General features: G+C 40.7%; 1 protein-coding gene across 4 annotated transcripts in view; it reads right to left on the reverse strand.

Moving 5' to 3' along the window:
• Positions 1-7670: 7670 nt before the first annotated feature.
• The window catches only part of LOC101470902 (Scm polycomb group protein homolog 1), a 31144-nt gene continuing 12161 nt past the window's right edge, over positions 7671-26653 (reverse strand). For 3 of the 4 annotated variants that reach the window (XM_012919130.4, XM_076890126.1, XM_004550955.5), the window contains 12 exons: positions 26347-26581; positions 24589-24677; positions 24189-24435; positions 17503-17747; positions 16971-17162; positions 15563-15689; positions 15254-15454; positions 14777-14947; positions 14050-14172; positions 11755-11886; positions 8668-8801; positions 7671-8522 (listed from right to left, as the gene is read on the reverse strand). In XM_012919130.4, the coding sequence (XP_012774584.1) occupies positions 8403-8522; positions 8668-8801; positions 11755-11886; positions 14050-14172; positions 14777-14947; positions 15254-15454; positions 15563-15689; positions 16971-17162; positions 17503-17747; positions 24189-24435; positions 24589-24677; positions 26347-26581 (2016 nt within the window). In that variant the 3' untranslated portion in view covers positions 7671-8402. The remainder of the gene's footprint in view (positions 8523-8667; positions 8802-11754; positions 11887-14049; positions 14173-14776; positions 14948-15253; positions 15455-15562; positions 15690-16970; positions 17163-17502; positions 17748-24188; positions 24436-24588; positions 24678-26346; positions 26582-26653) is intronic. The other variant, XM_004550956.5, reaches the window with a different exon arrangement.

Below are 26653 nucleotides of genomic sequence, written 5' to 3' on the forward strand. Positions count from 1 at the left end.
GTTAAAGGCCAACAAGCTCAATTTGAAGCATGGTATAATGGATGGGCCAAGCTGAAATATCTTGGCCTAAATGCAGGGCATGTTTTAAATAACAAAGACTTGCTTAAGGGTGCATGTGTGTATGTGTAGATTTTCTTGGCTTGACACTAACATGAGAACAGCTCATAAGTAGGCCAACAGCCTTGGCACAGTGCTTAGTAACGGTTGCAGGTCCTTTTGCCCAGTGCCAATCTGGTGAGATGGTCTTCTGGTGTGTGTGTGGCACATGGGGCATGTTGGCACACTGTCAGAACTCAGAACTGTCTCCTCTTATATCTCATAATTGTACGTTGCACTGCGAGCTTCTTGTTCAGCCCCAATTAAATGCAGAGGGTTTTTTTTTCTTGATTGCAACTCCATAGACGAGTGGCTAACTACGCAAAACAGCCCTGTTTGCTCTCTGAATCCCTTGTTATGACTGCCGCCTGCCTCACGGAGGCCAGTCTAGACGCAGGCTAAGCAGGGTGGGACACACGGAGACGTTTACTGTTAACTTCTGTTTTTCTTGCTCTCTCGTTTTCAGCCCACCCACAGCAACTGCTTCAGCACAACAGTCTTCCTGTGGCAGCTTGCTGTTTTCTCAATATAAGTCACAGACCAAAAGCCACATTCTAAGACGTGCAGACAGGCAAATTGAAAGAGACAAAAGATAAGAAGAGAGAGAGAAATTGTAAGGATCTCTTGAGTTTACAATTAGAAATTAGGTGGAGGGATTTTTTTCGTGTTTTTTGCTTTTGCTCTCGGGGATTTCTTAGCTGGATTTTCCCACATAACTTTTATGATTCCAGTTAAAAGGAATAAACTAAAAAAAAAAAAAACACACATCATGCAAAATACTTTACGTTCCTCTCTTCAGATCTCCATGTCTGCATTAAGTACTGTCTAGTTTTCTCTTTCCAGGCTGTGGTCCAGCTGGTGCCAAGCCTAAGCTCATGTTAATCTTTGGCCCTAGTGCCAGTGACGGATAGGTGGTCATTTGCTGTTGTCACGCATGGCCAGGTCTTCACATGCACGCACGTGCGCATCATCCGCACACAACCTGATCAAACAGGCTAACAGGGCTACCTACGTATCAGTGTGGAGCAATGGGAAGATAAAGGTTTTATGTCTCATCTCTGGTCATTGTGATCCTTAAAACGTCATCTGTGTTGTCGGATTATGTTGGAGTACTTGTGCAAATGCGGGTAGTGAGAAACATTCATAAAATGTAAAAGCAATGGCAAAGCATTTTTCCTCTTCAGTTTTAATTTTGAAATAAAAATTTTCCCACCAGTGCGAGAGATGTGAAGAAATGGCTGAAATGCACATTGAGAGAAACAAAACAGGATATTAACCTGAGATTCCCAGATGAATGGACGAGTTATTTATAATCACTAAGAAGACTGGTTCTGTCTCTGTGAATACTGTGTGATGGTGGGCACATGCTTGAACTTGCCTGCTTTAACGAGAGTTTGGTGTTGTTTGGCATGCTTTGTGTTAACATTGTGTCTGCGTGCTGGCAGAGGGTAAATAAACAACGGCTCCCTTAGGGCAGGCTTCATACAGTGGCCATGTTGCTCAAGCCAAAGTTCCTGATTTTCTAGCTGAACGGTCACCTTGTGTCGCCACTTGACACGAAGTTTCATTGTGCGCTGTCCTTCCCTGTACTTCCCTTGGCACAGCCAAAATATCATAGATACTGCAACGCAAAAGGCCATCTTAGGGTAGCTGCTAGCTGTTGCGCAATAAAGAAGCAACAAAACCGTTTTCCACATGAGGAGGAAAATCACATTGTCACACTGTTTTCTGGACACAACAGTCTAGCCAGTCAGCTTTCTACATGACTCATACTGACAAAGCTTTTAAAAGAACAGATGGGTAATACATTTAAGCAAAAAAGCAACATAAATTGTCCTAGTAAGGCGTTGATTCAGTATGTGACACTGATCGTACATGTCTCTGAAATTTCACTGGTGTAATGCTGTCCCATTTGTGATTTTGATGATGTTGAAGAGCTGCTTCTAACATGTCAGTCCAGCATCTCTCGCAGGCGTTTAATTGAGTTGAGATGCGCTAGCTGCAAAGGCCACAGTGTACAATTTGCAGTGACCTGTCTTTCTAAGTGAAAAAGTAAATTCAAACCATGTTTCAAAAAAAGAGCCATCGCAGTGTAGGAGTTGATAAATTCGCTTTTAATTTGTCATCTATATGTACCTTTTGTACCCTGTGCATACATCCTTCAGAGATAAATATCTAATTCTGGCATGTTGGGGCAGGTGAGACAGATGTTGCCTAGTGACTAGCAACTCCTCCTCCGACCCCCACCTCCCCAAATCTGGGGTTGAATGGCTTGCCAGCCCTTTGAAGTCAAAGGAGGGGGTGTAAATAATTTATTTTCCTGCGCGCAGCTGACACTTCTCAGCCAAGCCCGACTCAAACACATCAAGGTGTCCCAACAATGTCTAAAGGTGGTAAATATTTAGGGGTTGTGTGATTTACACAGTTGACCCAAACTGAGCAGTTGCTATTTCACAATTTTGTTAGAAAGTTAACTCATGTGTCAGTGTGCATAACGCAAAGCAGAACTTGAAATTTTTGTGCACTCCATTGTTCATTTTTTGTTGTTGTTTGTCTGGTAACTGCACAGATTAGACGTTAGTCAGCTATAGGTTTCAAACTCTAAGGTACTAACATTTAGAAGGCGCTGAAATGAAAGATCACAGGGACACTTATGTACCCTCATCTGAAACAAACCCTTTATGAGACTGTTAGATATATTGTACAGTGAGCTCTAATAATAGGGACGTAGCGTCGACGTTTTAAGCTGCTATTTGTTTATCATCAGTGGGTTATATAGTAACTTCTGTATTTGCAGGTTTATTTGACCTGTTTAGTGTCAACTGGGAAATTATTTGGGCCAGTCCAGGGGGGTTACAGATTCATATGATAGAATGGGTGAATGAGAGGGAAGCAGTCTAGTTCTGTACACAGTGTCTTTGTGAACAGGGCTTTAAGCCTGTGTGCTAATCTGTTGACAGTGGCAAGCACATGCTACCAAAGGCCGAGTAACAAGCCATAGGTTGTGGGTGGAATTACTGCAACAGAACAGTTGTTGTCCATCCCCTCATGTGTTATCCTGCTGGGGGAAATCCTCTGATAAAGTGTTAATTTTCACCTAGGCGACTGCTGTATCGATGCTGTTGTGCATTTGTGCTTTCTTTGCGCTCATCAGTAAGGTGATAAACAGATTTTGCCTTTGGATCTTCACCATCACAGGGTTCAGAGTGTATTACCACAGAAGAAAGTCAGCGACCTTGAAGCCACAACCCACCCCCACCCCCGGCCGTACATAGACATGGATGGCAGTAAACAAAAAAAGGATATATTTTGGAAATATTTCCTGTGAGTCTGAGGTGTGAACCCATTTTCTTCTCTATCCATTATAAACTTGTTATATAATCCACAAGAAATGCTATTGTAAGACCGACCAGTCAAACATGGAAGTGTCTAATATTGCAGAATTTGTGCATTGTTGTGTGAAACCGAGGTGTTATATCCAGGAGTTAAAAGAATCAAAGAAATACAAGTACATTCTTCTAGAACTGAGGTCTTAGGGCTTTGAAGGCACAGCAGAACCCTCACCCTCACTGAAAGCACCTCAACTGACTGCCCAAATGCATGCTGGGAATTCTTCTATCAGATGGAGAGAAGGTGGTGGACCGAGCACCTTACTTTTGTTTTGTTTCTCTCCAGCTGTGCCCACACTTTGTTGCAAAGAGCAGCATGCCATGCTTGTTCGACAGAAAAGTTGGCATATCTGTGCCATAACGTGACACTCAAAGCAAAAATCTGAGAAAGCGTTTTTTTTTGTTCTCACAGTTATGACTGATCTGCAAGCCCACAAAACTTCCTTTCATGCATACCGAAACTCTCTCACTGCTCAGTGGCGTATGACTGTTAGCAATGACAGAAGAGTACTGAGGAGCTCAGCACGGCATTATTGGTAAACATCAACTGCAGGGTTTCCCCAAATACCACTTTAAGTCATACCAAAGAGGCAGCCACAGATGTTGGTTATTCACTATGATATTTAAAGTCTTCTGCCTGCTGCCCTAACAGAAAAACAACAATGGCACCTGAAAAAAAAAAAATCCCACAGCAGTGTTAAGAAGTAAAGTGAAAACTGACTTCACAGCCTTCATAAACACAACATGCAGCACACCGAGCTGTTATTTCTATAAATAGCGCTGGCTTCACGCACAACATATTGGCTAGTATAGCACACCGACAAGCACAAGCATCAGCCACAAGCTCTGAGCCTGTCACATGTGCCTGAGCATAACACACAAACAGCACAGACTCTGTGTCATATGCTTGCATGCACATGGAAATGTATTTTATCCTTCTTGATGTCACTTACCAGGGTGGGTTTGGTCACTGTTTTCAGTCTTATGTGATTTGCTTTCTTGTCTTTACTGGCAGGATGTGGTTAGACTTTTCTGTGTTCTGCTGTGTTGCTTTGGTAGAAGTAATTTTGTGCCCACGTGCCCATTAATCCAGTCAGTCTGACAGGAACAGTGACAGCAAAATTACCAGAAACAGAATGAACAATAGGTTGAAAAAAAATGGATAGATGAATGGATTGATGGATGGTCTTTAAGGTCACCTTTCACTAAAACATAATGTGTTTTGGTTAATGTTACTGATGTTTGACTTAAATTGTGCAGAATGATTTGCAGTCACAGGACAAAATAAAATATGTGTGCCACGCTTTTCAGCATATTTAAACAACTAAACAGTCATGTCTGCAAAAAAGTCATCAAAGAAAAAACTCACAAGCAAAAAATAAGCACACATATTTTTTACACTTTCAAATTGTAAATTGGGAGCTCCAGATTGACTCCCAATGAATATATCCTCCTTTGGGGTCGACAGGTGGAAGCTATCTTATTTAAACCCTTTGACATGGAGGGTCTGATGTTTTCTCAGCTATTGAAGGGTGCACTGTCATGCCAAGATCTAAAGAGCTCTCTGGGGCCTTCAGACAAATGGTTGTGGATGTGTGTAACTCTGGTAAGGGATTTGAAAAGATTTCCACATTTTTGTGAAATAAGTAATTTCTCCGGAACGAACATCTTCTCCAAATAGATCTCAAACAACCGGCAGAGATTTTGACGTTAAAAGACGTTTCCAAGAACCCGGCCACAAGATCTTCATTTGCAACTGTAGAAGTCCATGCATGTACTATCAATAATACATGCACATATTTGAGCAGCATGTAAGGCAAACTAAGAAGGAAAAAAAACCCTTTGCTTTCCAAAAAGAACCGTATAACAAAGCCATGGTTTGCCAGTGAACATACTGGCAAAAACCAGGCCTATTGGAATAATGTGCTCTGGACAGTCTAATCAAAAGATTTAGCTGTTTGGCCACAGTAAAGGACATGTTTGGCAATGACCAAAGACAGCTTCTTTGGAAGAAGCTCCTCATGCCAACTGTGAAACGTGGCGATTGAAAAGTTATGATTTTGGTTTACTCCACAGTCTCTAATACTCGGCAGCTTGCAGTCATTGATTCAACTATGAAATTTGCATCATATCAAAGAGTGAAGCCATCTGTCCCAAAGTTTAAGTTGGAAGTGGACCTTACAACAAGATAACGATCCTTAATACACTGACAAATCTACAAGAGTGGTTCAAAAAAGAAGAAACGGAGGCTTACGGAATGACTTAATTAAAGCCCAGATTTGAATCCAACTGAAATGTTGTTGGGAAATCCAAAACACACAATGCATGTAAGAAAGAATGAAAAAACAAAAACAAACGTCTTGCAAGAGAAGGGAGTTTTGCATGGAAGAGTAAAAAATTGGAATTTGGTGGAATATTATGCAAGGAATCTTGCTACAGCGGACAAGGCAGCAGGATGGTGCAGTGGTTAATGCTGTTGACTCACAGCAAGGAGATTCCTGGCTTGAACCCAGCTGGGGTCTTTCTTTGAAGTTTTCATGTTCTTATGCATTTGGGGGTTTCCTCCAGGTACCAGGACTTCCCACAGCCAAAACACATATGTTTACATGTAATTGGTGGATTCAAATTGGTTGTGGCTGTGAGGCAGATGAAGTGTATGCGTGTACCTTGTAGTGTGCAGTGTGCTATAAATGCTGGTACATTTACAAGGGTGTAAATTTTTCCACAGACTGACATCTGCTAACATTTTTGTTTAGTAAAAGTTTGCAAAGCTATTATTGTGGCGTTAGAGCAGAACATGTTAAATCAAAGGTGATATATCGACCAGGATCAGATGTTTTCTTGTCTAAAAATATCAAAACAGCCATTTGTTTCCACATAAATGAATGCATGTTCAGAGTTTGACACAATTTAAAATTATTCTTCTGAATATTACTAATTGCTCTATGTCGACCCAAACAGGCTAAGTTTAAGGTGTGGACCTACAAGCATTAAAAGGCAACCCATGCAATCGTTATGTAGAAACCTGAAGCCTGCCTTGCACAAGCACTGATAATGACATTTCAGTGAACCAGGAGACACCACGTCCTTGTCAGTAAACCTTTTAAAATCAAAGGAGAAGGTACAGATGTCATAGTGATATTTGGCAACACACAAACTGCCATTCAACCTTTTTATTTCTTCATGACCAGATTGCTGCAATGTTCCTTTTATCAGATAATCAATCAGACCCCCCCCCCAAAAAAAAACAAAAAAAACAAAACAAAACAAACAAAACACAGCGTAGACTTTATATTGCTTAAAATGCAGCAGCAAATGATAACTCTGTTAGTTGAAGCCTGGACTAACTGCCCATTTGTTTTAGAATTACTGTCTCTTTACTGCTAGTGAGCAGCCTGACATCCTCAGGCAGGAAACAGTTCCCACTTCACCATAAAGGCAACAAAGCAACTGCAGAGCTCCTAAGTTTTGGGAACAACCTTTCTGAGGAAATTTGCTAAGTATCTTTTAATCTCTTTTAAACAATTATGGCTTCCTTTAAAATGTAACATTTTTATCCGAAACTGTTGAGTTTCTGTGTTATTTCTGAAGTTGCACTGTATTAAGGATTGTTATCATTTTCCTAGGAGTTAACACTTATGGTTTTTAATCTTCTTTTGATCTCCTTTTTTCCTGGAGAAATGACTATATTTGTGCATTTATTATTTGCTTTAGAAATAAAAATGAGTTTGTCTTTAAATACCCATAAGACATTTTTAAATACTGGAGGATTAATGAAATAACATGTACAAAAGGAAATGGTACTAACAAAGAAGAAACATATGAACATATAACAGAGGCAGCCATGTAAAATAGGCCTTACATGGTCTAAAAATATCACTGATATTATCATGCTGTCTAACAGATGGAGACATGCCCACCCATGGTAGTGCATGGCAGTGTCTCTAGGAGAGACGTAAGGACATGACCAAAAAAAGGTTGACAGCTATATGCTGCCCTCTGCTGGTGGGCAAAACTCTCAACAAACTAAATGTGATCATCAAAATACAGTTTATCTATTCTTGTGAACGATTTTCAAGTTTCAGCTTTTTGAATGTTGCGCGTCATGTGTGTAACAGCAGACAGTTAATGCAGGATGTATATAGGAATTTGTGACCAAACAAAACAAAACAAGAAAAAGGAGACTTGAATTATTATATATTTATTGAACAATGTTAAGCATGATAGGGCTCTCCATGTAGGAACTCTAATAATATAGTATAAAAAATTAAAAAAGTACAAATAACAAAGACAAGACAAGGCATTGTAAACAACATCCAGAATAAGAGAAAAACCCCATCTTGATGGCAGTTTTTCTCAGAATAAAGTTTTATAAAACACGTTTTTCTAATCATAATTATTACTGTTGTAGTTGCAAAATTATGCCTCAAACAGAGACTGATCGGAAGAAATCCCAACTATTGGGATGTAGCATTTCTTTTCTTCCTTTAGGGTTTTCTTTTTTTTAGCGTATTCCAACACAAAACACTGAAAAAGTCCATATACTTGTATTCATGAAGTACAAAATATGAAATGTACAGATAAAATGTAACATAACAAAAGCAGGCCAAAAGGCCTTTTACAGTTAAAATGGCCACATATGATTCTTCAAGTTAGACTGAAATGCAAAAGTGATGACAGACGAGTGGCCGATCCGACCCCTAACCCATGCTGCCTTAGGCCTGGATTGTGCTACACAAAATAAACATCCCTGACTGAATGAGGTCAGAACAAGGGCGTGTATACTGGATGGAGTACGGTGGAAGTTGCTACATGTAAATTGTCAGCATATGTCCATTATGAAGTGCATGATATACTGAACCTAGAACATGGAGGTGGCGATACAGTTAAGTCCTTCAGAAGGCTTGACTGATGTCGTCAAGCCCGTTTAAGCTTGTCAATGTGGAAGGTGAGTTTGAGGGCAGGGCCGAGCTTCAAACCCATGTATTTCATCATCATGTCGCTACGCAGCAACAGAAGGGCTTTCCCATCAATTTCCTGTAGCAGAGGAATCAGAGGAAAAGTAAACCTTTTTGTTTTTTCCTCTTTTAAACAGAGCTGCTCAAAAGTGATGAATAAAACTGACACGTTTGAAGCATTCACTATTCATTATACATTTATTCATGAATGAATGGATACGTACATGTTTTCTAAAAAGGTCAGCATGTGGGGCCAGAACTGGGTCGATATCCCTGATATACTGCATGACTTCATCTACTGTCCACAGGTTGGGATCCTGACCGCTGGGCCTGGGGCTCTCACGGAAACTACCCGGACCTGGGAGCAAATGTGCAAATACAGATTTATAAGACAGTTATTCACTGAGTAGTAAAAAGCCCAAAAAAACAAACATGTTTATCACTGTCCCAGTGCAGCGGTCTTTCGCACAGGCTCAACATCTGTTTTGACAATTGAGCTGAAATGATGGATCCTGAAAATGTAATGTACTCTTTTTTTGACAAAACTCTATTAAACTTTTTGCATTTGTGTGATTATAAATTTCAGTGTGTTTTTGGGCTACCACTACAAGGGTATTATTTTAACTCAAACACACAGGCTGCACAGGCAAACAGCAGTGAATGGAGTGTCACTGTCTACTACACATATTTCACCTACTATAAGATAACACTCAAATGCCACCATCTCTTCTTTCAACTGCTCCCTTTAGAGATCGCCACAGTGGATCCTCTGTATCACCTTATCCTTATTATCCTCCTCTGTCACACCAACCCTCTGCATGTCCTCCTTCACTATATCCACAAATCTTCTCCGTGGTCTTCCTGTTTTCCTCCTGCATGGCAGCTTCATATTCAGCATCCTTTCTCCTTTACATCAACTATCCCTCCTCTGCTCATCTCCAAAATATCTCAGTCTTGAGTCCCTTATCTCCTTACTGCTCAACCTGAGCTTCCCCTCTGATGTACTCCATTCTAACTCCCAATGAAAAACCTTCGCATCTTCAATTCTGCCACCTCCAGCTCTGTCCTCTCTTTTTGTTAGAGACTTCAAACTGCTATTAGCATTTGAATTGGGTCTTTCCAGTGAAATAAAAGTGGCATGAGTGGCATGAGTGGCACAGAGGGTAAGAAAATGCACTACTGATATCTGGCAAAGTAGCAATTTAGCCACTGAAGAGGCAGTTTCTGACCAAACTCTTCTCATGAACTCTTGAATGGACCTATACCATAGTGTAAGAGCAGCTTAAGTGCTTATTAAGGGCAAAATGCTGCTATATAAATACCACTGCAGTCACTCGTGTGTTTGGTTTCACTGATTGTCATTTTAAGGCAAATGTGAAGAGCCACTAATTACATGGCAGTGATGTAATTGCACCCGATCCTCCATCAATGATATACTCGCTCATCCAGCTCAGAGTCCCTTAGAACTCTCAGGTTAAGGTAACAAGTGAAGTAGTCAAAGGAGCTTGCAAAGAAAGGCGTCTGGACTTCTTTAAGTTACTTGAAGATGTTTCACCTCTCATCCGAGAAGCTTCTTCAGTTCTAAGGTCAAATGGTGGAGAGTCCCAGATATAAACCTAGTGGGAGTTTCCCCCCACAGAGGGACAAAAGGACCCCCTGATGATCCTCTAATCGCCTGAGCCAAGGTGTGAAACTGGGTGTGGGTCCCAATCAGCCAGAGTTTCGGGTGTGTTCATTGTGAAACCTGGCCCCACCTTATCATGCGAATTCCTGAGGTCAGATGGCCCAGGATGTGAGTGGGCGTTAAGGCGTCTGGGAAGGGATCTCAAAACTGGATTATAGATGGCAGAGAGTTGGTGTCGTAAACCCCCGCCTCTGTTCAAAGATGGTCGCTCACAGTGGACATAGATGGCTTCTTTCACTCCTCTTTCAAACCATCTGTCCTCTCTGTCCAAAATGTGAACACTGGCATCCTCGAAAGAGTGTCCTTTATCCTTAAGATGCAGATGGACTGCTGAGTCTTGTCCTGTGGAGGTGGCTCTTCTGTGTTGTGCCATGCGCTTGTGAAGTGGCTGTTTGGTCTCTCCAATGTAGAGGTCTGGGCATTCCTCGCTGCACTGTACCGCATACACCACATTGTTAAGTCTGTGTTTTGGCGTTTTGTCTTTCGGGTGAACCAGTTTTTGTCTGAGCGTGTTGCTGGGTCTGAAATACACCAGGATGTCATGCTTGGAGAAAACTCTCCTGAGTTTTTCTGATACACCGGCTACATAGGGGATGACAATGTTGTTGCGTCTGTCTTTCTTATCCTCCCTCGCTGGTGTCTGATCTTCTTTTCTGTGCCTCTTTGCTGCCTCTTTGCTGACTTTAAGAACGCCCATTTAGGATAGCCGCACGTTTTGAGTGCTTCCTTTACATGTGTGTGAGGTCCTTTGACTACGATGACCTGGATGACTGAGAACCTTCACAGACATAACAAGTGAAGTGTTACGTTTTCTTGTCACTGTTTGGCTGTATTGCACAAACTAGTGAAAATGACCAAGATGACCTCGACTTGAGCACAGTTTTGATGAAGACTATTGGCGATCACTGTGTTTGACTGATGCTTCAGGACGAATACTGGTTCTTGTGAATTGTGAACTGACAGACAGACAATGAATGCCTCGGCATAATATGAGCTCATCTGTCATTAGGCAATATATGCTTTAAAAAACAAACAAACAACAAACTACAACATCAGAGGTCAAAGAACTACAACTGACTTCACTTCCTGTAATGCAGACACAAAAAGGGGGTAGTTCTAAACAAGTTTTACAAGATCTGCAGCACATTTCTACTGCGCTGAAGACATTTATGTATGTGTAAGTAAAGATAAAGCAGAGAAAAATTTACATATGCACTATATGGATAACCTTGACCATGAGAACCCATGCAATGAAGCTCTCGGTGCACTTTTTGTGCTGACATTAATGACAGAGGAGGTTTGGAACTCTGCATATAATTGACTGTTACACACATTGCTCCTAAGTCCTCAGTGATCCCGCTTGATAGCTTTACTTGTCCTGCCACTCTGAGGCTGTTCTTAAACATTTCACATTTTTTTTTGCAATAACACCACTTACAACTGACAGAGGCATATCTAGCAGGGAGGCATCCTCTGACAGCACCACGCTTGAATTTAGTGAATAACCTTAGTTAAAACCAAACTTACTGGATTGCATGTCACTATATTAGCATTTGCAGAAGTAATACATTCACACTTACAGATTTGTCGAAGCTTTTCATAGATACAATGTTGTTTCTTTTCCTACCTGTAGAGTTGTTATGATGCAGCAGTTTGGAGGAGGACCTCAGGCCAGAAGTCAGTCCTGTAGAGTTTTGGGAAAGGGGGCTCTTCTTTAAGTGCTCTGATGTGGCAACACTGTTCTCCATGAAGGACTCACCTGGGAACAAAGAACACAATTATACTAGTACCTAAAAAAAAAAAAAAAGCAAAATAACAAAGAGGTCCCACAGCTAAACATCCAATGTAGTAAAAAAAAAGATAACAAGTAACAAAAAAGAGGCCCAACTGACAGCGTATTTGTCAGACACACTGCTTCGCAGCGATTTTGCAGAACCCCTCAGAGAATACCACGGTGATTTAACAGGGCTATGGCATTCTGTAAAAGTATAAGGGCACTTTGAAGGGGATATTACCCCTTTTACACATATATCTTCCAATATTACATTAACTTAATTAAAATTTAAGGAAATGGAAAGATGATTAAATGATTAACCTCCTGCCCCAGAATTTAATAGCATTCGCTCTTGAGCTCTGTTTAACTACCTCCTTTTAAATGATTACAGAAAGCTTTACTAGACAAGTCAGAGCACCCAGTTATTACAATTAAAATGTTTGACAGAAATATGATGCCGGATTCCACTTTGAATAGCCTCTGATACTAAATGAGCGGAATCCTTTGATGTCAGCTTATTTCCAGTTATTTTTGCACACAAATAAAGAACAAAGAAAAATATGATTAAAGGCATTTTACAAAAGAGAAATTTACCAGAGGCAGAACATACACACAGTGATGCGAGAAAGAAAGTTTTTGTTAACACACACCTGAATGCTACAGACAAGCAAACTGCTAAAACTTCTGCCTTCTTGCTGAATGCTGATGATCAATAAATCAAAGGCATTTGATTAGCAACACTTGGCTGCTACTTAGCCTCTTAATTCCTATGGATGCAGTCAGGCTCTCCTCTGAAAAGGCTCCCTCTTTTAATACACAACTGTATTTGGTACCACCGTTTAGTAAGTTAAAATGTTCAACAAAGTGTGTGCCCACAATAAAAACAAATAGGTTCACAAATAATTTTTTACTGATCAATCCTCCAAAGAAACAGCCTAATTCTTTATTAGAGTGCAAACAACTACAGTGAGAACCTTCAAAGACAACTCCAAAAAATGTGGTGCGAACATTTTAAAGCACGACTTTAAAGCCTAATATGGCTTTTTCCCCCTTTTTTCCTGAATAGTTGATACTACCTGTGTATCTATTATTTTCCTTAATTTCTGTTTGTCACCATGATGAATGCTAACATTAAACATGGTCAAACGTGGCCATGGCTTCACTTTGAACACACTGTTTCACACAGTTTTTTGCACTCTTTGATACTTGTGATGTCAAAGAGAGGAGATCTTAATAGCACACGGCTCTGGCTTACTGTACACCAGCCCCATCGACCTGCTATTCAAACCTTTTATTTGTAAAAGGCAGCCGACTTACAGAAGAAATTTGGCTTAAAGGGACACAAGCTACAAGGGCTTGTCTGAGATAGTACAGCTCTGTAGTTGATCCACTAAGGGCCGGTATAGTCCAAATTCAATAATAAAAGTATGGAGCAAATTAGCATGAGCCTCCTAAAGAGCAAGTAGATGAAAGTTAAATTATGCTTTTTGAGAAGCGATAAAAACATAATAATCTAATCTAAAATCATAATGATAAATCATTAATCATATATATACACAAACACACGCTGCTGTGAGGAAGCATGCACACTTGGTACCTATGCAGTGTGGTGGTCATTATTTAATGATCAACTTTATGTCAGTTAAAATGCAGTGCACACTGCAAACACCTCTATGCCTTATAAAGATCTCTCTCTCTATCTTTTTAAGAGATATATAATATATACAATAATATATACAGTTTTGTAAACTACGTACAAATTTACGTCACATTGTTCATTTCAGGTAGCTTTACATTCAGCACTGGCACATTTCACCATTTAAGCATTGAGTTATAATGGGAAGAAAAACTGACACAAGGGGGAGCACCAATATTACTTTACAGCAGCCACACAGAAAAGAGATTTTTTTAACCAGCCTCATGATCTGGTGATCAGCCAATGCCAGCCCAGTACTGAGCTGATCAGTTATTTTAAAATGCCATTTAATGATCTACCAATACATATGTCACCTGACTAATAATATCACAGACTTTCATGGATAGACTAATATATATATTTTCCCTAGCTCTAAATAAAAGCAAAACAAATTCTATATGAATGGTAGTATGAGTAATAAGAACAGATTATGAATGGATGAAACAGATTACCATCAGTGGAGTGCCGTGGGATTTTTGGCAGTTTCGGAGACAGAGGATTGGTGAAGTCCTGAAGGAACCGCTTTGTGCTTCGTACTGGGACCGCTTTCAGACTGTCTCCAAAACTTCTCCTCTCTAAAAGAAGCACACATGGGTTGAAGAACAGCTGGAGGCTATTGTTCCATGTTAACTAAAAATCAAGAAGCTGGATGTGACAAAGATGCAACTCAGTGTACCAGAGCAGTGATATTTTAGATCTCTAACAATTACGCTGAATGTGTGTTACATAATTATCCTTCGTTTTAAGAAAAAAAAGAGAGCATATTTTAGGCCACATTGCCCAACCCTAGTTCTCTTCACTACCCCTGTCTTTGCAATTTCAACACATTACTTGCTTTCCACAATACAGCAAATAAGGATTCATTTTCTAGAAGCATATTGCCAACATCTCTGCATAAATAAGGCAGACACATAATAGTCTGCTGTTTCCTCTCACCTAAACCACTTAGAAAACGGTCTAAACCAGTCGTTTCCTACTAAGCTTAGCATATTTTTCCACCTGACACAAGAGCCCAATGACTATTATAAAACTTTAGCTGCCTTTTCATTAAATGTAGTAAAAGTGAGCAGAGTCTTTGACACTGGTACTTTTCAATGTAAGAGCATGGTTCTAACAGCTATGTTAAAATAAATTAACACTGTACACGTGAACACAGAGTGGGCAAACAGCGACCCTGACCTGTAGTGTACGTGTGACTGTCGTAGTGAAGACCGCCTCTGGCTACAGGCTGGCTGCCAAACAAAGGATCGCAGTGCAGGTTGTGGCAAAGTTTTTCCAGGAAGCGGAGGACATAGGTGACACTGCTGACAGTTGGCAGGGTCAAGGTGTGCTGCTGCTGGTCAAAAAAGGCTGGAAAAGACATGGTGGATATTAATTCAGCTGCTTCATTCAAGTGTAATTCAATAAACAGGCTGTGTTACAGATGTGAGTGAGCTTTCATGAATAAACAAAATCCGACCCACACAATCTGTGTAACATAACTCAAACAACAACAATAGAATCAGCCAAGTGGTTTGTTTTATTTTTTCGTACTTTGTTGGTTCTTGATGTTCTCGTGGATAAGTGAGCATTGCCACAGTAAATTCATAAGCACTAAATCAAAGAGAAGAAAGGGTGAAGAAAGTGAATTTGCTTTCAAATTAGACCAATGCACACCTGAAATGACTTCTCCTCCTTGTCCAGATTTCAGGCAGGAGAAGACTGTGCCCTGGTTGTGAGCAGAGTCCACACAAGCTTGGACACACTGCTGAAGCACCGACGAGGCTCGGCCTGGCCCAAAGTGGTCTGGCAGCTGTTGGATACGCCGCTGGTCTAAATGGGGTCCCATCTTGCCATACTTGTTTAGGTACACACAAACTAAAAGGCGAAAGGTATATGACCTTAAATGACACTGAATGAAAAAGTTGATGCAAAAAACCCCAAAAAGCAATGTGCATTATGTGTAGGCCTGTGGACGCTGTGTACCTGTGGGAGCCTGTAGTGCAGAATTAGGGATGGTAGCATTGTCCAGGGGCACAGTGCTGGTGTCAGGCTCTGGGGTACTGCTGGTGGGAGACGTGGGGACTGGATTAGGTACCACTCGTGGTTTTCTCTGTATGCAAATACACAAATTCAGAGCCATCAGTACATATATTTAGAAAAGCAAATAAAAGAACTGAGCTAAGTACATTTCTGTAAATGGTAATGGAAAACTAAACAAACATACAAACCGGATGCTGCAAACACTACCAATGACTGAGCACTGTGGTTTTGCAACTGTTTGCGCTTAATAAATGGATACCAGCTCAGTCCATCTTACCCAAAAACAACTATATCGTTTATAAAGACATAAATATGATGAAACCAAGGCTTTAAAATTTTTTTTATAGCATGTATGTTACAAATGAGCAGGCATGTTTAACTAGCTAGGAAACTTATGATAACAGAAACAGGAACGGGCTTTGTCAGATCAGAGGGTTAACTAAGGCTACGTTCACACTGCAGGTGTTAATGCTCAATTCCGATTTTTTGATCAAATCCGATTTTTTTGTCTGCTCGTTCACACTACAAATAAAATGCGACAGCAAACGCTCTCTAGTGTGAACGCTCAAAGCGGCCCGCATGCGCAAAAGAAGACGTCACACACAACGCGCTCTGTTTAGACCCAGAGCAAACAATATGGTTTGACTGATGGCCTTAATATAAAGACTTCGGACTTTAAGTTTCCCAATTTTTGCTTTAAGTTATTTTGTTATTTACATAATAATGTAAATAACCTAATAATTATCCTTATTGCTGTTTTAGAGAGGAGCGGTGCTTCAAAGGATAGCTGCAGATTTCTGTCAGAATCTGCAGATTATACAGTACAAATAAAATGTTCATGTTTCTCCAACGTTGTCTTCCCAGCAGTTTCACTGGATGGCCAGGAAGCGTTTGCGATGTCTTCTCGGGCGCTTCTCCGGCGCTGATAATTGGCGTCTGTCTTGTGTCAGTGACGTAAAAGACGGATTTAATGCGACATGACCGTTCAAACAGCAGTCGCTTTCTAAAACATCGGATATGTATCGGATTCAGTACCACATCGGATTTGTGCCGTTCACACTGTCATACCATGATCGGATATGGGTCGCATAGGGTCAAAAAAAAATCGGATTTGATGCGCTTTCGCCTGCAGTGTGAACGTAGCCTAACAGGTTAGTTTCTGGCTAAATAACTTAATAATCCAAATATAGTCAAAAAACACTGGACAAGCCTCCAATGATTTGCGCTCCAAGAATTATACTGCAGAAGTTTCCCTTTTCACATTTTCATCAGCATTTCTCAAGCAGGCAGCTGTTTATGTGACATGAAGTTGTCTAATGACAGCTGGGGTTCTTTTGTACTGGACAGTTACCTTGCTGCCAGGTTTCGGCCCTCTTTTCTTTGGGATCTTGATAGGTTCTGCCTGAGTCTGACCCTGCTGCAAAGTTATCCTCTGTGCCCAGTTGGCGGGCAGTCTGCCCCTGGTTCGCCCTGGGCCTGTCACGGGCCGCCCTGGCCCAGCCATGGAATCCTCTAGCCAGCTAGCTCTCTTTGCCCACCCCAGCTGCAAACAAAGAGCAAAGGACACACAGTCAAATAGGGATGCCTCTTTTTTTAATAATGCCCCTCAAACACAAAACAACTAATCTGGGATGCCATTGTGAGCAGTCTCATAGTTTAATGTAAAGGTTGGTTAAAAATTCACTTACCCGTTACTTCTTTTATTAACAGGCTATAGAAATTCTTTCTACCACTTGGAATTCAATTGAAAGATTCAACAGCAACACGTTGTCTCAGAAACACTGTCCCTGCTACACCGGACAGAAACTATTTGTATACTATATGTAAGTGTCATAACTGCTTCACTATCACACAAAAGTAAAAAACTGTTTTTTCATGCCCACCTTACTGCCTGGTTTTGGTCCTCTCTTCTTGGGAATTTTGACGGGTTCCTGGACTTTTTCTGGCTGGATGCTCTGTGGTCCCAGTGTAGAGCCCTTCTGATTCCAGTGCCCTGTCACTTTGGTTTTCCTGCGGCCTGGCTTGCGTCCTCTCTGGCCTGGAGGCCTGCCCACCGTGGGGCTGGGATGCATGACTGGGCTCTCCACACTTCCGTCTGTCAATGCTCCAAGACTTTTGGGCAGCACCACTGTAAGCGTAAAGAGAGAAAAGAAAATGGGAGAAGTTGAAAAGCTGCTTGGTATCGGCAGCAAAATTAATTAAGAGTTATTGCTCTGTGCCTCTCAGTTAGGTATTCACATCTTCCATATTCAGCCTACAATTTAGAAGTCTAAATCTAGAACGCCTTTTGTGGTTATGTTATGTGAACAACAAGGGCAACGTGTTCAGTCACAATCCTAAATCAACTTCACCAAACACCTGCTGTGCAATATGCACACAACATTGCCACATTGCAGAATGAGTCATGTGCTTGATGCATTCAAGTAGCCTTTGTGCTGTTGGCTGCAATGTCCTCACATGCTTCAAATTGAAGCCAAATAAGAAGCTGGCTGAGTCACGCACAGACATTAAGTACTCTCTGTGCATGGGGAAGGTACTTGGTTTTCTGATCTCTACTCTAAGACTTTCTGAAAAGCTAAAGGTAAAGCGTGTTATCTTCAATGGATGACAAAATCCAGATTGTTTACAACATCTGAACTTCTCTCAGTGGCACTAAAGCCAAGAAGGTCAAACTTTCTTAGCAACAAAATAGTTCTTTCTCAAACTATGTCCGTCAGTTATAAGCCCAAGGACACCACAGTGCAGTTCTCACACTCAAGCACTTTTTACAGTCTTAGGGAACAGGTAGCGAGCAAAAAAAAAAGAAGAAAAAGAGAAGAGTGGTCGCATCAAAAAGTTCCCTTTTTAAGACTGAATTTAAACTTTCAGTCATTTTTTTCCACACACAAACAAAATCAAAACTGCTGAGAAACTGACAGCAATTTGACTTTGCACTCTTTTCCAGTACGGCATCACCACTGAGTGGTAACCAAGCCTCTAATAACATTAAGCCACAGAAGAAGGAATACACACTCTTTTTGTTTGGTGCTCAAGGGCTGAGAAATTATTTTTGAACTGACTAATAAACAATCTACCAAAGATCCGGCTCATTCTTTGATCATGCCATAACTCTAAACCAAGTTCAATAAAATTCAGTGTGGCAGATTGCATAACTGTGTTGAAAGTCAAACAGAGACTTATTTTTAAATTTACATTTATTTTATATAAAGTATTTCCTGGGAAAATAACCAAGTCTGCGGATATGTTTAATAAAAGTGCTAATTCTGTTTATTAAACAAAATTAATTTTCATTTCATTGGTGTAGTGGAGTAGTATTTGATATGCCTCAAAATCTGATCAGATACAAATGATCTCTTTAGGCAGATCCCACTAAAAGTACAGGCAAGTAAAGTATATGCATCAATTTGGTGTTACATCATATATAACATAATGAAATCACACAATCAGGCGTTATCTTTGTAAACTGTTATCCACTGTACGCCGCAAAATGAAGATCAAGAAAAAGCAAAAGAAAGACTAAAAGCTATCAGGTAGCAACTGAAAGAAGAAAAATAAGCAGTTGTTAAAGACAGAGGTTACGAAAGTTGGTTACCTCTTCTTCTACCTTTAAGACTCTGCTGGCCAGAAAAAAACAAGAAGCAACATAGAAAAAGCACAAGAATTAAAACGCAAATGAAGAAGCAAGCTGCTGCAAAAATGTATCTCCAGAATATGAACACACGGCCCTTCACTCCTGAATGTGAAGCACTTCTGAAATCACGTAATCCCCAGAGAACAGGCGCATGTTAAAAACATTAACAGAGGGTCTCTACTAAACACAAGAAAACAACCAAGCAGTCCGTGTACTTTACATAAGCCATTACAGCTGGCAAAACTTCAAGAATGTGTGCATGCAAAAACAACCGCACAGAAAAATAGAGCCACAGTATAGTCGGAATATCTGGCTTCATATGCACCTGCGATTTAAAACACGCTTTCACACACACTGCACAACCTAAAGTGCGCTGGTATTCATCCTGGATCAGCTGGGGACAGATTTACGAGAGGAGCGGCCACATTCATTAACACAGGTCTGTATTTATTAAACACGTTCACACAAACAGACCAATCAATGCAACACACAGTCTGCAGGCTACTGCTACGTTTCACAGAGAAGTCACAGAGAAGCTAAAGAGAAAAAAAGAGGGAAGGAAAACAAACAAAAAAAAACAAGACAGCTGATTGATCCTAAACAGATTGAACAAATCCTAGATAATATGTTTAACGGTGTAAAGAGATTGAGGTTACAATCAATTGCACTGCTTGTAAATACAGCCAAGCAAGCGCTTAACAAGCAAACCCTTGTTTTTTTCTTTATCCCATGAGTGCACTGAGTTCACCGAGTTCATAAAGCCACCACTACCAGCTTCATATTACAGCAACATAACTTCTCAAGCGCTTTTGATCTAACGCTCGCTCTATGGCTGCATTTCAGTAATTTCATTCATTTACTCACCGTCTGTCTCAAACGAAAGTCAAAAGTGTCTGATTGTCAGCACAGCTGTCCTCAAATTCACCCTCTCCTCCTGCCCTGTCCTCCTCTCCCACTCTTCCTCTGACTCCTCCTTTTCTCCCTTTTTCCTCCCTTCTCTTCTTTTCTCCTCCCACATGTACTGACAATGTAAACAATCCACTTTTCACAGCATATGTCTGTCCTTTCTCTTGATTTCTGCCTCTTTAATCTTTCCAAGGTGTCTAATCAGACTTCGACAGCCAGTGTGCCAATGAGAGGCCTGTGGAGGGGCACACAGACTCATTTCACTCGCGTCATGCCCTGATTCTGCTAACTGGGCAAGTGCCAGGCCTACATAAAACACTAGCAGGCTACAAAGACATATCCTCCATTTCCCTCCCTCAATCGGCTCCTTCACATATTGTGGATTCTACACACGAGGACAGCTGACCCTGTGGCTGATAACCCTTGTAAGCAACTTCTACCTTCTGTGGTTCTTCTGTAACACATTTCCAGCTTTGAGTCTGGCTTTTATTCCTGATGTTAAACAAGTTAAGACAGCTACAATGTCTGAAATATAACTGCTTTACAAGAGCAATGATTTTTTACCACAAGTCACAAAGGAAGCAATATATCACAAAGAACTGCTGCATTGTAAACAGTCTTCTAAAAGAGAAGTAAAAACCGCAGGCATGCCTACTTCAACATTTACAAACCAAACTGAATACAAATAGACACTGAGAGCCAACTTTGCACTTAAAAAACCCCATGCAAATAGGAAGGAAATTTTTAACAACACTTTAACCATATGCAGTGTAAATGTGGACATACAGCAGATGGACAAAATAAAAGCAGAAATCTCATAGTGTAGTGAAATCTAATCCATGAGTCAGGAATAAATAATGCCTTTATCAGGAGTTATAATTTTTTTCCAGACTTAGCCACAGATGTGCTGATGAACTAAGTTGATATCCATATAATTTCTGCACATAAAAAAACCTTTTAAAGTAAAATAATGCAATTTGAACACCCAGCCGTGATTATTTTCATTTTATTTTGGAATTACAATTTTGGTGTTACAATGCAAAGATAATCAGAACCTCTAAGGAAGTAAAAGCCGTTTTTGGAGTAGAGCCGGCAAAAGCTTTGTCTGCCGTCATTCTCCAAAGCTTCTGTGCAATCCCTAGAGGCCCCATCTGTACCCGTCAACCTCACATGCACCAGGTAGGGACTAGCAGTTGCTCTTGCATGACAAGCTTTGCAGTCAAAAACACCCTTTAGTCCAGGACCAGGGCTGCCCATTCGATAACTAATTTTAATCTTGATTGTGACGTTAGCTTCCCACATGTAAATGGACATTAACCAAGAAAGAAAGCAGCAAATGCTGTACAACACAACTATATTATTCAACCACCTGAAAACAAGACAAATTGCAGTATAATTAATGCATGAAGGACTAGAGAAACAATGCAATGATTATTAAAATCAATCATCCAACATCAGACAGCACATGCGTACTAGGTGTCACTAAGATGCACTAGAATCACTGACACTGTCTCCAAAGATATGTGTCCAAAATATGTGGCGAGTAGAGAAAGGTTTCAGGAAAATAGTCAAATTACTGGACAAAAGATATATTATCAAAGTGAAAATACCTGCATTATGTGCAAAACATTACAGGGGAAATTTAGAGGAACACAAGGCTACTAAGTACTATGAGTTTAATTCACATCCATTTTGTAGATACAATGAAAGGTGTGATAGACTTTATATTTAGTTTCTAGGAAGTGCACTTTGATCAGGTAAAAAAAAAACCCCAGAACCTATTTCAAAACCTTATTTAATTAAAATTAAATAATTTAATCTGCAACCCTACAGGAAATGATACTAGAAAATAGGGCTGGGCGATATGGCCTAAAATCCATATCGCAATATAATTTGAAGCACATGCGGTAACGATATATATCGCGATATATTCTTTTCTTCTGTATAACGTATTTTCCACACTATAAGGCACACTTAAAATCCTTTAATTTTCTCAAAAATCGAGAGTGTGCCTTATGTATGAATTCTGGTTGTGCTTACTGACCTTGAACTGATTTGGGTGTGCAGAAATCTGTTAAAAATGTTTTAGTACAACTTTGGTAAGCCGCACTGCTTGATGGATTGTCAGAGCATTACGGCTGCCGTAGTGAGGAGCTTCACGGAGTAATCTGGGTCCAAAACTCTGTCCATTTCAGGTCCCAAAGTCAAACGAACACTGAGAGTTAAAAACGGTCTAAATTCTTTCACCTTTAATAAAATCAGCACCGTTGCTGCTTTACCAAGTGTAACAATTAAGTTTAACATCCAAGCATCCATGAAAACAGAATTTATTAAATTTAACGGAGTTACAAGTTAACAGGAAGTTAGCTAGCTAGTTTCCACCTAAACATGACATACCATGTTCTGACTGAGAGATTTCTGAAACTAATTAAAACGTACAGCTCTGCTACCACTTCCAACATAAATGAAGAGAGAAAACTAAACAGCAGTGGCGTTTGCAGGGTTACTGAAGTTGGACTATCTGGTATATAATGTTTTGCTACGTGATTGCTAGCGACACAGCTATGTTAGCATAACATTAGCACAGTGAAGCTGGAGGATGAACGTCAACTAGGGCTGGGCGATATGACCCAAAATTCATATCTCGATATTTTTTAGCTGGATGGCGATATAAGATATATATCTCGATATTTTTTTTTTAAAGCCATAAGTTAAGAACAAAAAGAGAGTTCTTAGTCACACTGTGTCCCAGATGTCACACGGGCACTTTTATTTACATACAGCGTAGATGTACATGAAGAAATTACTCAAAAATAAATTATCAGCATTTATTAAATAATCATGGTCCATAAATAAAAGAAAACAATGTTGTTTTTGTGCATAACAAAAAGCTCACAATTGTGCAGTCAAAATGTAAACTAATAGACGCTGAGCATAATAACAAAGAGACAGATATCACAGCTGCACCACGTCTCTAAACAGGTGCCATTTGTGGTCCTTATACACACACAGTACGTATCACTCCGCGAGGCTCCTCCCCGGTAGCCGTAATCCTCCGACAATCCATCAAGCGGTGCAGCTCCGTAGCTTAGCAAAGTCATATTAAAACATTTTTTGACAGATTGATGAGCGCTGTGTACCACATAAAATCGGTTCGCGGTCAGTAAGCACAACCAGAATTAATACATAAGGCGCACTGTCGAGTTTTGAGAAAATGAAAGGATTTTAGGCCGTGCAGCCCCTCCGGGCTGCATGTCGTTAGCGCGGTTAGCTCGTTAGCGCAGTTAGCTCGCTAACACGTTGACGCCGTCCAGCCCCACGCACGGGGCGATCCGCAGTAACTCGATAACTGAGATTTTCCGCTTTCATCTTGTCATTGCCTGCAGGTGAAGCTATGGGGGAGGAGGAGTTGTGTTCAGTGAAGGAGAGGCGAGGCCGAGTAACGTTGCGTAGAGACAAAAGTGGACGAAAGAGAGGCAAACCTGCGGCTCCACAAGTATAATTATAACGTAACATAGACTATATCGATATAAACGATATTGTCACATCTTATATCTCGTATGAAAATATATCGATATTTTTAAAAAACTCGACATATCGCCCAGCCCTAACGTCACACCACAGCCGCCCTATCACATGACGCATACTGCTCCAACGTGCTAAGGTCACGAGCTGGGTTTTGTGAGGCGCTTTTGTGATATTTAATGGATCGGATTACATTTTTTATTTCTCTCTGATATCCGATCCAGTAATTTAGGTCAGTATCAGACCGATACCGATACGTAATATCGGATCGGTCTATCCCTAATAGATACCATTAGTTATTTTCAATGATGGAACACTTGCTCAGGATAGAGATAACTCAAGCTCTGATCACCGTTTTAGAAGATCACCAATATTATAGTACATGCCAAACTTTAAAGCCACTATACTGCAGCAGAAATAGAAAGAAGACTTAGACGCAAAATACAGAGAAAGTCAAACTCAAGTTATATACACTCTTAGCTATCACCGTATTTATGAGGTTCATACCTTTCGTGCCAGGTGGCTGAAGATTGTCTCCAGTGAGGGCGCACCAGCCAACAGGGAAGATGTCCCTTGAGTCATAGCGGCAGTAGTAATCAAAGGCTCCTCGCCAGCCATCAAAGGTGACCAGCACCTCAACACCACGCAATGCACCTACTGTCGCTGGGCAGATAAAGTGGGGATTTTTCCGGTCTACAGCCTCCAGCTTCATCCCCACTTGGAAGGAGTTCTGCTCTGGGGCGGGAGGCTCCTGCTGGGGAATATGGAGTGAAAGAAAAGGGTCAAATATGGTAGTTATCAAACAGTCAAACCATGTGATAGATGTTCTTATTGTGTCATACATCAGAAGAGTTGGCCATCTTTGTGAATGCTGAGCTTTTTGAGCTTGTGAGCCTTGTACAGGTACCTTGTGAAAGATGCGAGAGGGAGCCATCTCTGCTCCATTTAGTGTTTTCAGAAGGAACATGGGCCAGGAGGACGCATTGAGTCGAAAACCTGAATAAGGACACAAATATTCTCATTACGACACCAGCTTCAAAATGAAAAGGTTGAATCACCATGAATCAAACAATGAATCATGAAATTATTAATTAAATTAAGCAAGTGTGAAAAGAATCATTCATTATGATCAAGGATAATCACTACGAAAGTAGTAGGCAGTGTTAATTTTGACAGCAAATTTTGATTCAGTTTTAGTCATGGTCTTTTAACTAAAACGTCATTTAGTTTTAGTCCTATTTATGCATCTAAAGTCATTTAGTTTAAGTCAACCACGTATTAAAAGAGTACCATAGACTAAATCTGAAGTTGGTTCAGTTGACTAAAATATAAAGTGTAAAAGTTTGCCATGTTCTTAACCGCTCAAAGTTGCTCCACACGCTGATTTTTAAAGGAGAATTTTAAAAAGTGAACTGTTTCACTCCTCTCTTCCTTCCTCACTTTGACATTTTGTTTCTTTCATGAGAATCATGGAGCACGGGATTCTCCCCAACCACCCACCCACCCACACGTCTGGGTTTGCTATCCTCGGGACATCCCATATGCACAATGCTTTCCCTAGCTGCTTACCATAACCCTAACCAACAAAAATGAATGCCTAACCCTTACCCTAAACTTAACCATAACCCAAATGTAACCCTGACACTAAAACCACATTTTGAGTGTGAAAAATGCCTTTAATCCCGTAGGGACCTGGATTTTGGTCCACATGAGGGCTGTTGGTCCCCACCAGTATAGTAAATTTCAGATTTCAGTCCGCACCAAGACAGTAAGAACCCGCACACCAGACCTCTGCCCACTAATACTGCCTACGGTATTAGTCCCTGTCCTCTTCCTATGTTTCCACTGACACACACTGTTGGCACACTGTGGCGAGATACGCATGACAAAGTCTCTCTTTATTGAATTGGCAAAGAGTGTCGTAGTGCTTTTGGAGTTCTTGAATGTGTGTGGGTTAGGGTTCAGGATTAAGAAAGAGAGAGACAGACAGACAGACAGACACACACACACACACACAAGCCCGTTCAGCTTTCTTAGTGAGGACCTTCATTGACATAATGGTTTCCCTAGCCCCTTACACTAACCCTAACCATTAAAAATGAATGCCTAACCCTAACCATTACTCTAAACCCAACCATAACCTAATTGTAACCCTGACACTAAAACCACATTTTGAGCCTCAAAAAGGCCTTCAAACTTGTGAGGACTGGTGAATGTGTCCTCACAAGTGACTGTTGGTTCTCACAAGTACAGTAGAACGCAGATTTCGGTCCTCACAAAGGTAGCTAGACAGGAAAATCTAGAATCTAGATCGAATCAGAAGAAAATCACTTCTGATTGGATCACTTCCAAACTAGTCCCGCCTATCTACACATCTTAATTAGCCCTGATTGGATCTTGTCTCTTGTCTCTCCAAAGTGTCAATACATGTCATCATAGTTTTGGTCCTCATGCATTAATTTTTATTTAGTTATCTTCTTGTTTTGGGGGGAAAAACAGTCATTGATGAAAACTGTCTCTAAGCTCTTTTTAATTCATCATAATTCGACTCCATTTCTGCTCTGTCACTTTCTCAGAGCAGAGATAACAGTAGAGTTTGTGAAGTTAATTCATGACTGTGTGAAAATGCAAAGATGCTCATGTGTGGTTGTGCTTGTGTCCTCACCAAGTGGTGGCTGCAGCATGCCTCCGTTTTTTTCACAGCTGCCGATAGGCTGGATCTCTGAGGAATCCACCAGACGCCAGAAGTCGTTTTTGTTGTCAGACCCATCCAGGCGCAGCCGCAGCCGCGAACCCGTCAAGCCCACCACTGTGGCGATGCAGGTAGACGTGGTGTTTCGTGGGTCCTGAGCCTCCAGTTTCATGCCTGCCTTGAACTCGTTTACGGGAGGTGTTAGGCTCTGGACAGTGATGATAGTAAAAATATGGAAAAAAAAAAGAAAAAGGAATGAAGACCTATAAAAATGACACTT

The sequence above is a fragment of the Maylandia zebra genome, linkage group LG11, assembly GCF_041146795.1.
Source record: "Maylandia zebra isolate NMK-2024a linkage group LG11, Mzebra_GT3a, whole genome shotgun sequence".
In the NCBI taxonomy this organism is placed as follows: domain Eukaryota; kingdom Metazoa; phylum Chordata; class Actinopteri; order Cichliformes; family Cichlidae; genus Maylandia; species Maylandia zebra.